Here is a 12464-nt window from a genome sequence, read left to right as displayed (position 1 = left end):
TTGCCACACGCACAAGCCCATTACAGTGCACGCCAACCCCCCTGACTTACCAACAACCCAACAACCGCAACCAGCAATAAAAACCATTGCCACAGAAATATCAACCCACCCCCCAGTGTGATCGATCTGTGTCTGCGTGTGGCCCAGCACCAAACCCTGGAGCTCCACCACCAGCATTGACTGAGAGGGAAGGGAGTGGGAGACTAGCTTCCAGGGGATGGGGTTTTAAAGCCACACAATAACTGGCTCAAATTAGGGTTTAGATTAAGCTGTCGTATGGCAAGGGAAAACACTGCCTCCATTAGGACATGTGGGATTTTCCTTCCCTTTCTCCGAAGCTACAGCTCTAGGATGAAACTTCCAGGTCACCCAGGCAGGGAGAGGAGAACTGGATGATGCTGAACAAATGGGGGATCCAAAGAGGGAGAGATGGGTGGAGGGAAGAAAAGGCAGATCAGCCCTCCCGAAGCCCCAGATCACACAGTCGGCTGCTCTGACAATGTTTACTCATATTTCAGAGAGACACAGCCATCCGGAACATCACTCCCTGCCAACTGCCTCATCTGGAGCCATCCACAGCTCAGCTCTCCCCAGCCCACTCCAGAGACAGCCCCCCCATCAAAGCATCCACACAGCAAGAAACTGAAAAAGGACAGGTAGGGGGAAGAGAAGAAACAGAGAAATGTAATTAATTAATGTGTATTTTTTTAACAGTTCTGGTACATCACCCCAGCAAACGGATGACTTGGACTGTGCTTGGAGTGCAACGGCACCGCTGCAGAGTGCAGGACACTGTGCTGAGCTGGGAACTTCTGCTCATGTTACCATCACAAGTGAATCACAAGACACAAGAGGGACAACCACGATGCCCTGGTGAGAACAGGCTGAAGCTGTCCTTATCAGAAAGGATCTGGGACTGGGAACCTCTTCCCCGAGTTCATCTGGGGGACATATGTACAAACTTTTGCGTGCATCCAGAGTCTCATGCCTGTGAATAACCATCCCTTCCTCCGTATTTGGGACCAGATATCTCTTGCTCCCATTCCCAAGTATGCTGGTTGTAGCTCTCCCAGGAAAAGGAGGGGTGGCTGCCTCTGTCCTTCCGTGGAGAAAAGGGAAGGACAGGACATCCCTGGTCCTGCACATTTCACATCTTCAGTCCCCCAGCATGTGCCTCACCTTCTCTTCCAGCAAACAGAGGTTCATTGCAGAAAGCTGGCTATCACTGCAAGCAAGCTCAGCAGCTCTGAGTTCTCTGTGCCAGCCCCCTTACTTCAACCCAACCAGCATTTCCTCAGCCTATGGGCTGTTGATAAATATAAGAAGTTGACAAAGTCACCAGAACCTATCCCAGATCCATAGCATTTTATTTTTTTAAAAAGCAAAAAAGCCAGGCCAGACCAGATTCTGCCCCAGAGCCTGCGTGGCAAAGCAGAATCCTGCTCCAAGTGTTTATTTATAAATCCGTACATACATGTACATTTGAATTCTGACAGAATTAATTCTGGCATCCAGCTAATTCAAAGCATTCCTCCCCCATCACACTACTGTTGCAGGCCAGCCCTGCACAGAAGCTGATTATAAAATGCTGCACTAGCCAGGCATTTCTGCAAAGGCTTGTGCTATTGAGCATTCAGTCTTTCCTTGCTTGGCTATTTCATTGTTTCGGTGTCGATCCCTCCTCTCTTGCCCTGTGTTTCCTGGTTACTTTTGTCCCTGCTCTGGAAGCAGTGCTGCTCTCAGCCCCATTTCAGTGTCAGATTGAAAAAAAAACCCAAAACAATTACATGAAATTAAAGAGAAGAAAAGAAGAAATTATCACCATGTACCAAGACTTCCAGTAAACAGATAGGTAATGAGCAAAAAATAGGCCAATATGCTGCAAGGCAAGCTGCAGACAGATCTGGGGATAGAAAACCTGCTGCCCGCCTCCCAAGTACAGCTAAGAAATCCCTGTGTGGTCACACACTGTCCTCTGGAGCACAGAGGAGAGAGGTCAGGGCAGCCAGCACTGTAAGAGCCTCTTTATTCTTGGGCAGTTGCACGAATCTGATCGCTTGTGCCCTTTGTGAGACATGGAAATCTGCCTTCTCCTCCCACCCCCTTCGCCAGACCCTCTTCTGCTCCTCCAGCTCGGATGGGGACAGAGGCAACTCTGGCTCCAGAGGCAAAGACCAAAGCAGCAGAGAGGCTGTGGATGCCCCTCTGGCAGGACCAGGCCCGGATGAGCACAAGGGAGACCCTGAGAACAGTGCTTTGTTAGAGCAAGGGGATGGGACAAGGGAAGGACAGTCCTGGGACTTGCGCATTCCTTGAAGGGCTCACCCAGACTTCCACGTGTGAGGCACGAGGCCGAGGAGTGGAGAGAAGTCCAGGGTGTCCCACTGCAGTTCATGTCACTCCTACTTCTCCCTCTCCATCATGTTCATGGGCTTGAGGAGAACGGCAGGCTGATCACCTCCATGCCAGCAGACACATGATGCTCACATAAGTATCATATGATAGATTTAGATTAAACAAGGGTCTGGGCTAAGTTCATTATGCCCTCATCACCAGACAAGCTGGGCTTAGACCTCTTTAGTTCAGAAACCAGACCACAAATCCTCCGTCACAGGGGCTCACTTGAAGTCACTGCTGAGGGAGAGCTTCAAGGTGGGAAGCTCTAGGTAAGCCAGGGCAGTCTGGTGAGCAGGGTCTGTGTAAGCCTGGGCTACATTTTGTTGCTATTCCTTGCAAAGGAGCTCAAGGTCTTCAGGGGAACTTTTCCTTTCCCACCTCTTTCCACCTCACTCTCCGACAGCTCCCATCCCGACTGCATTGTCCCCTATGGGAAGAGAGCATTCTCCACAGCAGCCCCTGTCCTACTCCTTTACCAAGGCTATCCCCTCCACACAAGTCTCCTCCTTCCCACTCAACCCACCAGGCTGCCTCCCACCATACTCCATCTCTGCTGTCACTTCTGGGATTGACTCTACATAAAAGACTTGCAGCTGCAGGTCTGGAGGAACCAACCACTGGCAACCTGACGGGCTAAGGGCACAGAAAATGCTCAAGCTTAGCAGGAAAGCAGCGGGGAAAAGCCCTTAATCCAAACCCTGCGGAGGCAGGAGACTGCTCCAGTTCAGCCAAAGATCTGGGACTGCCAAGATATCCACTGCTGCTTGGCCAGCAAACCCAGAGGGGTTTGCAGACGGGAGGCTCAGCCCCCCCAGACCTCTCCAGGGCAGCTTGGGCTGCTACATCTTGAACTGAAATCTGCTGCCCCTGACAACATAGAGCAGCAAAGCCTGACAGATCGATGTGCTGAGTGGCACAGAGCTAGGAAGCCAGGCTAGGTGGATACTGGGATTTCTGCCACTGCCCAAGGCTTAAGAAGTCAGTGCTCATCATGGCAGCTTGACCAACTGACAGCATCCCAAGGCACAATGATCAGCCACATTCAGGAGCACAGTGCCATATTCCTGAGGCCTCTGGGCAGGAATCAGGGCATAAGCAAAGCCAGGGAAGGAGAGACCTGGGTTAGGCTGACCTAACCCTTGGGCTGGGCTGGCAGTTCAGCTCTGGGGTGCTGGTGGAAGTTCAGATGGAGGGCGCAGGGAGAAGCTGCACAACTCCTGCTTTGTAGGACCTGCTGCAAAAGTTGTCTGGGGACCCAGGTATGCTCAGAGTGCCACAGTAAATGCCTGCCAGGCACCAGCCACACCACCTACAGCCACGAGAGCTAAATTAGCACTCAAGCACTTGGGCACTTGCACTCACAATGCCTGCAGTGAGCTGCGTGCTGTGCTCCTCATAAACAAGTCATCTGGAAAATAAGTAAGCCTGTAAAAATCCAGTCCATCACAAGTTACCAAACCTGTTTCAGAGTAAAACAACCTAGAGCAGTTGATGCCAGAAGGCTGGCAGTGAAGCTGATACCAAGCTTCACCACCGGTGGGACTCCCTTGGTCCCACACTGAAACATCCCTGGCATAGATGGCAGCATGTGGATGCCACGTGAGACTTGGTGGTGGCCAAAGCTGGCAAAGAAACACAGTTTCTGGTAGAGACTTGAGATCCATCTCTTCCTGTGCTACCAAGCACTCACCTTTCCTCATTCTCATAATTTAGAAAGCATGTGAGTTGCCCTTATGTGGGGTGCTGCCAAGAAAGAAAGCCCAAATCCACTGAGTTGCAGAGGGACTCGGCAGCCCAGTCCCTGTCCCCCTGGATTTGCTGAACATGCACTGCTCCATGGACAATGCCGGATGCCATTCCTACACACCTGCAGGAAGATTCCCAATGTTTTCCTCCAGGTCTCAGCACCACAACGTATTTTCTCCCCCTTAATGTTCAAAGCTACCAGAAATCTTCAGAATGTGAAGGGATTTCTAGGAAGCTAGGAAGGGGGGAAATATATCTCCTTCCCCCAAAATAAAACAGAAGCAGAGCCTCTCTACCCAAGCCCGTTTCCACTGGTAGCACCTCTAGCTGAGGAAAGGCAGCTGGGAAACCTCTGAGCAAGCTCAGATGTACCTGGCCTCAACCAGCCATGTCCCACACAAAGATAGGGCAACCACGGTAATACCCTGCAAGTGAGTCTCTGCTGACTTCTTACCCAAACTCCAACCCCAGCAATGTATTTTTCCCCTTTCTGGATGGAGAAAAAAATAAAAAGCAACACATCAACCTCGCACTGGAGCAACTTTCTTTTTCAGCCTTAGAAGCAGGTTCCCCCGTGCAGGCGGGAGGCACGTGGCTGGGGCAGCAAAGGCAAAGATGGAAGAAAAAATGTTTCATTTTGCGACCTTGACACAAACAAAATGACAAGAAGCAAAAAAGAAAAAAAAAAAGGAAAAGAGGGTGCCTTGTTGGCTTTTCTTCCCCCCCTCTCCTCTTTAAGCGCTACAAAAACAGGAAACAAAGGAGAAAACATCTCACGGGGGGAAGGGGAGGTAAGCGCTTTATACGCCCACGAAAGAAAGATTAACCACATATTTTATTTACTGTTTGTATTACAGTTGCACCGTGGAGTTCAGAGCCAGGGCTCTGCGGGTTTGTGCAGCACCTAACGCTGAACGCGGTTCCTTCTCCCAAACCCACCAGGCCCATGTTCCACTTCAGGCAGACACTGCACAGACACCCCCTTTCCTCCAGCAGACACCCATCTCCAGCCTCCTTCACCCAGCCGGAGCACTTCTGCCCCAGCTGCCAGCTCAGCTGACAAAGCACTGGTGCTGTCCCCAAGGAGTTTTGAGCCCCCCTTCCCCTTCAAAATGGTCTGCAACCAGGGGTAAGGTGCCCTTCGAGGTGGGTTGGCAGCACAGGCAGAGGAATAAATACTAAAAAAGCAGAGTTTATGGGGAGCACGTCTGCAGGCTCCGGTCTCTCCTCCTGGCCATGGGGGCCACCCCCTCCACAGCGAGTCGACGTTGCAACCCCCACACTTGCGAGTCCCCCACACCAAGGTCAGGGCTCTGATCCTCCCAACTTTGACTCATTTCTCAATTAACGGCTTTCTGAACACAAGCCACGCATGGAACAAACCTCTCACAATGGGGCCTCCCCCGGACCTCCCAAGCCCAGCGTTACTCATCTGCCCCCCAGTCCCAGTCCATCTTTCCTGGGATGCTCCAAGTGCGGCTCACCGCTGCTGCAGGGTGAGCAAGCAGCCAGGAATCCCGGGCCCGGCTCCCGCAGGCGGGAAGCCGTCACCAGCTGAGCTCATGCACCTTAATTCGGGAGCCGACGAGGCCACCTTCCTTGCTGGCTGGCGACGGGCAGCTTTCAGCCGGAGACCCAGCCATGGCCATGGAGCAAGGGCTGGCAACCTGCTGGGTGTTTTTCCCAGGGTCTCATCCCTACCCCAGCCACTTCATGGAAGAACTGCTTCAGCTATACGGGGGATCCTCTGGGCACACCGTCCCCCAGCTTGGCGCTGTCCTTCATTGACCCAGACTCCGTGCACCCAACCAAGCCACGCGCCCAGCGGGAAGAGACAAGCTTATCATCACAGAGAAAGGAAATTAAGATAACGCGGCGATGGAGGTACCGAGGGATTTGGCCAAGGTCAGAAAATAATTCCGTGGCTCAACGATACAGCCGTCTAACACTTTTGGTGTCTGGCCACATATCCTAAAATTTCAAGCCAGGGCCAAAATCCAGCCTAGCTGGTGGCAGATTTCTGCCAGGTCATTAGCAGCGTGCATCCGCAAGAAGCGGCGAACATCCAGCCATAACAACGGCAGCAACAACAAAAAAAAACATGCAGCAAGAGCGGGAATAAATGAGATCAAAGTGTCCTGGAAAAGGACCTGGAAAAATAGTTTTGGTCCCTGGCTAAGGCTCCTGGGAGATGCACATGCGAGCCCCATCCCAGCCCTGCACAGCCCTCCCGAGGTGGCTCCCCACCCTGGCAGAGGGAAACCAAAATGACTCCCTATAAATAGAAGCAGAAAAGCGCTTCTCCAAAAGACTGACTGGGTCTTTCCCCTTCCAGCGTGTGTGGCGGAGCTGCTGGCACCTCTGCGGAGGTCCCTGGTTTTCCCCCAAAAAACCTGGGGAGGAAAATAACCTCCCTGTGAGCTCAGGCTAGTTCCCCTCTACACAGAGCTGCACTCCCCCCCCCCCGCCCCACTCCCAGGCCTGGCCATCCAATTGGAAAGTAATTATACTGCAATTTTTATTTATGACTTCTTTTTTTCTTTATTGCTAAATGGTGACTCATTTTGGCAACATTAAAATACACAGGAAATCATCCCCATTTTACAGTAATCACCATTCAATTCATTGTTAAATATTTATTCGGCAGACAAGCGCCGAGCCTCTTTCGAAGGGTCGGAGGGGGAGCGGACGGGCCGCCCTGAAAAGGGGGAAGGTGGTAGAAGGGTCACGGCAGGGCTGGCCGCAGGGCTGGTAAATGCCCGCCAGGAACTGGAGGGTGGGGAGCCAGGGGTGAAAGCTCCTGCCAGATGGCCTGGCCAAGAGCAAAATACAGACCCGCTTTCCCTCGAATCCAGCTGAACAGCCCAAGCTGCTCTAGGGAGAGGGGCAGCCCTGTGTCCCCTAATAAAAATCACATTATTTGGCCAAACCCCAAGACTGAATCCCCACCAGTGAGACGTCACGGGTCTCTGACACGTCACGGGTCTCTGACACGAAGCTCTTCCATTGCCAGGGGGGAAGAGGATGGCGGCCACCGGCCCCAGTGGGAGGCAGTGGGAAGAGCAGGCAGTTTGACATTCACAGGCCTTACAATGGACAGGGTCCGCTCCTGCAGCCGCTTTGTCCTCCCAGGAAGCCCAGTTTTGGGGTGACTCGACCTCGGATGCAGGCAGCTCTTCTGCCTTCCTCGAAATAGCTGCATAGCCCAGCACAAACCTGGCAGATGGCCCCTCCAAACACTCCTGGCCCAAGACCACAACCCTTCCCTGCAGAGCGCACACCTAATGGACCGTAGGTTCCACAGCTCACCAGCTACAAAGGCCTCCCAGCACAGACACCTTTCCTGAGGAACCCCCCCGGCGCCCACGGGCTCCGTCACAGCTTGGCTGGGAGGCCACCCAACATGTCTGCCACGGGGGAACCCCGAGCGGAAGGAGAAGTAGTGCCAGGATGGATTTTGTGTAGGTCCTACACAAACACAGGGGAACAGACATGGCAGGGAAGAGGGTGGCTGGGTGGTCCCCAAGCAGGGCAAACCCGGGTGTCCAGGATGGTTGGACTCACCCGGATCTCATTGCGGCGGATCTCCACGTCGCAGACCGAGTGTCCCTGGTGGGCCCCGCTGTAGTAGCAGCAGAACTGGCAGACGGCCACCTGCTCGGCCTCGCAGTGGTACAGGCGGTAGGCGTTGTGCTGGGGGCAGCTCCAGGCCCGCACATCCTCTGCCTCCACCAGGAGATGTCCCCGGGCCGTGGAGGGCTGCTGCAGGTGGGTCTGGACGTGGGACTGGCAGCACGGAGCCTCGCACCTCAAACAGATCTTCTGGGCAGGCAGCGGCGGGCCCCGGCGGCAGAAGACGCAGTGCAGGACTGAGGGGGGCTTCTCCAGGTTGAGGGAGTTGAACTTCTCCACGATGTTGGTGAGCTTCAGGTTCTTCTCCAGGTTGGGCTTCTGGTTGTAGGCCTGGTTGCACTCCGGGCACCGCACCAAGCCCGACTCCTTGGCCCACGCCTCCCCGATGCAGCCCCGGCAGAAGTTGTGCTTGCAGGGCAGCTGGACTGGCTCCACAAAGACGTGCAGGCAAATGGGGCAGATGAGCTCCTCTTCGAAGCAGTTTTTCCAATTCTCGGCCATCTCTGCCGGCAGCTCTGTCGACGCTTCCCCCCAGCCGCTTCGGTCGCTCAGTGCGGTCTAGAGGCGGACGCCGGGGTCTGTCCTCCCTGAAAGGGGAAGGCTGACGGTGAACGGACAAGCTCCCCCCTCCCCGCAGCACGCACCATAAATAATAAACCGCAACAGATTTTAAAATCGGGGATAAAATAAACCACAGAGCAGCACTCTAGGAATATCCGGCAAGAAAATGCAACGTCCCCATCGCTTTGTTAAAAAAACAACGCAAACGGTTAAAAAAATCCCAACGCGATCCTACTGGACTTACAGCCCAAAGTCCTAACCACCCCTAAAAGCCATTTGCTCCTTTTTACCCCAGAAGGTGAACTGAAACTTACCAAAGGTTGAAAAAAATCCATACAAAATCCAGCAGCAGAGTCCAAGTTCCATATAAAGCTCCTAAATTTAGCACTCCGGATCAGATTTTTCTTTTCTTAGGTTTGCAACTGACATTCAATATTTTAAAGGGACTTTTGTCCCCCACCAAACCTGGCCAACAGCTGAGGGCAGCGACTCGCTCGGGCTTTTTTTTTCCTTTCCCTGTATTTCTCCTCCCTCTCCCCCTGATGGGAGTTGGGAATCAGAGTCTTTTAAAGGAAACAGATCAAAGGGTTAAGATCCAAAACGGGAAAAGGAGGAAGATTAAAAAAATAATAATAATAGCGACGATGACGATGGCGGAAAAACGAATTCTCTCTGCGGCCCCCGAGATTTGCTTCTAAATCGGAGGAGCAGCAGGGGAAAAAAAAAGAAAGAGGGGAAAAAAGACAAGACAGGAAAAAAAAAAAAAAAAGGAGAGAAGAAAAAAAAGCCCTCTCGCCTGCTTCGAGATTGCGAGGTCTTGAATGGGAGAGCTCGGTCATTCAGAGCAAACCCCAGCCCAGCACAGCCCGCCCAGCTCCTCCAACGCTCCCGGAGAAGGATGGGAGAGGGGACGGGCTTTGCCACGGGGGGTTCGGAGCCCCGCGCACCCCAAATCAACCTGCTCCCACTTTCCACCACGGCTGGGGGGAAAAAGGCGCCCGGGGGGGTCGGTGCTAGCCCACTCTCATGGCGGGCGCGGGGGTCGCAAGCCCCCGACGGTAACAATGCTTTGGGCACGGCCGGTGCCCGAGCCGGCGGCGGAGCGCTGCCTTGCCGGGCGCGGCCCCGCCGGGAAGGGGCGAGGCGGCGGCGGGCAGCCGGGAGGAGCCGGCCGGAGCGAGCGGTTCCGGGAGAGCCGAGTCAGCTCTCAGCCATCTTGAGCTGCCCGGCTGAGAACGGAGACCGGGAGCGCGTTAAAAATAAAATTTAAAAAAAACCCCAACAAAACAACAACAAAAAACCCCCCCAAACAACAAACCAGGAAATAAAAAAGGGTATTTTAAAAAAAAAGAAATTATAAATAAAGTCACCAGAAAAACCCCTCTCCCGGGAGCCGCCTCCTCCGCCTGGCCAGCGAGGCTCTGCGGAGGGGCTGCGGGGCCAGGCGAGCCCGAGCCGAGCCGTCCCGTCCCGGCGGGGCCGCTCAGCACAGCCCCCCGAGCCCGCCCCCGCCGCCTCCAGCCATCTTGGGGTCGCCCTGGGCGCCGGAGCCCCACGCCCCGGCTTCCTCCCGCCGCCCCCGGGGAGGCGGCCGCGGCCGGGGGGGGGGGAACGAGGAGAGAGGCGGGTGGGGGCGCGGATCCCCGCAGCGGGGAGGGGAAGGGGGGGCGGCGCCTCGGGCTCAGCTCCGGCGCGGGGGGCCGGGGCGGCGGCGGCGGGGGGCGGGCGGGGCGGGCATGGGGGCGGCGGCCGCAGGGATCGATCAACCGGGGAAAGGGGTGCGGACGGGAGCGCCCCGCCCCGCTCGGGAGCCGGCCGGGGTGGGGGGGCGGAGCGGAGGCGCCGGTGCCGGTCGGTCTCGCCGGGCGCTGCCGCCGCCGCCTCGGAGCTGCCGCTGTGCTGCGACGGGAGCGGCCCCGCCCCGGCCGCGGGACCGCCCCGCGCGTCACCGGGCACCGCCCCCGCCCCGCCCCGCCCCGCGCCGCCGTAAAGGGGACACGGCCGGCGGTGGGGCCCGACACCTCCGCGCTGCTTTCGCGGGGGCCGAGGGTGCGATGTCCCGTGTGGACACTACATCGGCCGTAGGGCCGCCTTGCCTGGCCAACAGCATCCCTTCACGGCCAGCGCTGTTCAGGGTGCCAGTCCGTAAAAAGGGTGATTGCCCAGGAACCAGTGCACATCTGAGTCACAGCTGGTGCTGGGCACCGTCCTCATTGCTGTATACAACTTCCTCTCGAGGGGAACAGGACGGGTGGGCACTGATCTCTTCTCTGTGATAACCAGGGATAGCACCCGAGGAAATGGCCTGAAGTTGTGTCACGGGACATTGAGGCTGGATATTAGAAAAAGGTTCTGGCTGGGCACTGAAACAGGCTCCCAAAAGAAGTGGTCATACCACCAAGCCTGCCTGAGTTCAAGAAGCATTTGGAAAACATGCTCAGATGCACTGAGGGTGTTTAATTCTTGAAGATGTCTTGTGCAGGCCAAGAGCTTGATTCGATGATCATCGTGGGTCCCTTACAACTTAGAATATTCTGGGAAAAGTGCCCTCAAGAGCCTCCTATGCCCTCTTGGCTGGCTTCTAGATGGGCTGTTACTTTGCACAGGACCATTTAGGTGCGTTTCCTCCCTGTGCAGAGCAGCAGCCGTTTGTCCCCTGGGGTCTTTCCCAAACCGGCAGCCCCAGCACCTTATGCCAGAGCTTGGGGCACAGAGGTGTCTCTGTTAACAGCTCTCCCACCAAATGTTTCTGCAGCTGTTTCGTGGGACACTGTATATCTAACCCCTGCCATATGTGCCAAGCCGCTGGGAATAAAGCACATTGCTGGTGTAAATCCATTTCCCACTGGCGAGAATGTCAATGGCTCAAAACAAAGTATTTACATCAAAAAATGCTCAGGGTCCACAGTCAGGTTTGTGGTGGAGTGGCAAGAGGACAAAGGCTCAGTCAGCAGTTTTGGGATCTGGCCCAAACCTGACCCTTGGGTGACGCTCTCTGATGGCAGTTTGCCTCTGGGAGGGATTTAGCAGGAATTCCCCATCTGCAGCCTCAAAGCTACCGACCAAAACGTCTGGAGACACCACTCAGTAGTGTCTGCTATAGCACCCTATATCCCCAGTGCCTTGGACCACCCGGGGCAGCCTGCTAGAGGGATGAGCATTCCACACCACTCCCACTGTAGAGATTATCCAGGTCTTCCCGCACTGTGTTTTGCAGGAACCCCTCGTGTGTAGGCAGAGACACTCTGATAAGGAGACAGTGACGGCTTCTGCTGCAGGACTGGGGCTCACCCTGTATCACCCCTCGGCCACCCCCCTCCACTCGTGCACACCCACTCCAGAGCTCCTGGGGCTCAAACGCCGATTCCTGAAAAGGGAGCGGTTTGCCATCAATTCCTCTGCCAGGCCTCAAAGCCCGTGGGCTGTACCTCTCCTCCAGGGCAGCCAGGACTGGTGGGAGCTGGGCAGGGCAGTGTGAGATGTGTCAGAACCGCAGCCGACTGGCGGAGGCTGTGTGGAGGCAAACCTCTCCTTGAAAAGTCAGTGCAAAACTATTCATGACTCTCACTTCTTTATAAACACACACAGCACCAGACAGCCTTCAGTGACAGCCACCATCCCCACCCCAGCCAGCACAGGGCTCTTCTTCAGGGGTGTCCCAGGCCCTCTGTACTCCCACTGTGGCTGTGCTGGGGAAGCTGGTTGGTATTTGCCAGTACTTTAAAGTGGAAGGTGGATGGGATGGGGATTAGCCAAACTGAAAGAGGCACCCTAATCCTGGCTGGGAATCCCTCTGTCCTGGGACTGGCGTTCTGTCATCATACCCACATCTGGATGATGCCACCTCTCTGCTCATGCCAGAGAAACTCCCTTTGCAAGGGAAGCCCCAAAGCCAGGCTGGGCATTGCAGCTCTTCCACAACCAGCAGGAGCTGCCTGGAGGAAGGCTGTAGGCAGGGCCCCCTCTGCCTACACAGCTCCCAAACACCTTCCTGACAGTGCTGGGTGGCTGATGAACACCAGCAGGAGCCAGCTGCAGAAAGCCTGCCCATGCTTTATTCTCCCCTCCACCAGGATCTTGGTGTGGGTGTCCCAGACCATGCCAAGAGGCCACAGAGATGGTTTGTA

General features: G+C 55.3%; 1 protein-coding gene across 1 annotated transcript in view; it reads right to left on the bottom strand.

Annotated features, from left to right (window-relative positions):
• The window catches only part of TRIM8 (tripartite motif containing 8), a 29364-nt gene extending 20159 nt beyond the window's left edge, over positions 1-9205 (bottom strand). The window contains exons 1-2 of the mRNA XM_014883794.2: positions 8652-9205; positions 7708-8363 (exon numbers count right to left, since the gene is read on the bottom strand). Coding sequence (XP_014739280.1) covers positions 7708-8277 — 570 coding nt within the window. The 5' untranslated portion in view covers positions 8278-8363; positions 8652-9205. The remainder of the gene's footprint in view (positions 1-7707; positions 8364-8651) is intronic.
• Between the last annotated feature and the right edge of the window lie 3259 nt (positions 9206-12464).

Source organism: Sturnus vulgaris, chromosome 8, assembly GCF_052056855.1.
Source record: "Sturnus vulgaris isolate bStuVul1 chromosome 8, bStuVul1.hap1, whole genome shotgun sequence".
NCBI classification, from domain to species: domain Eukaryota; kingdom Metazoa; phylum Chordata; class Aves; order Passeriformes; family Sturnidae; genus Sturnus; species Sturnus vulgaris.
This window is presented reverse-complemented; position numbering and strand designations above follow the sequence as displayed.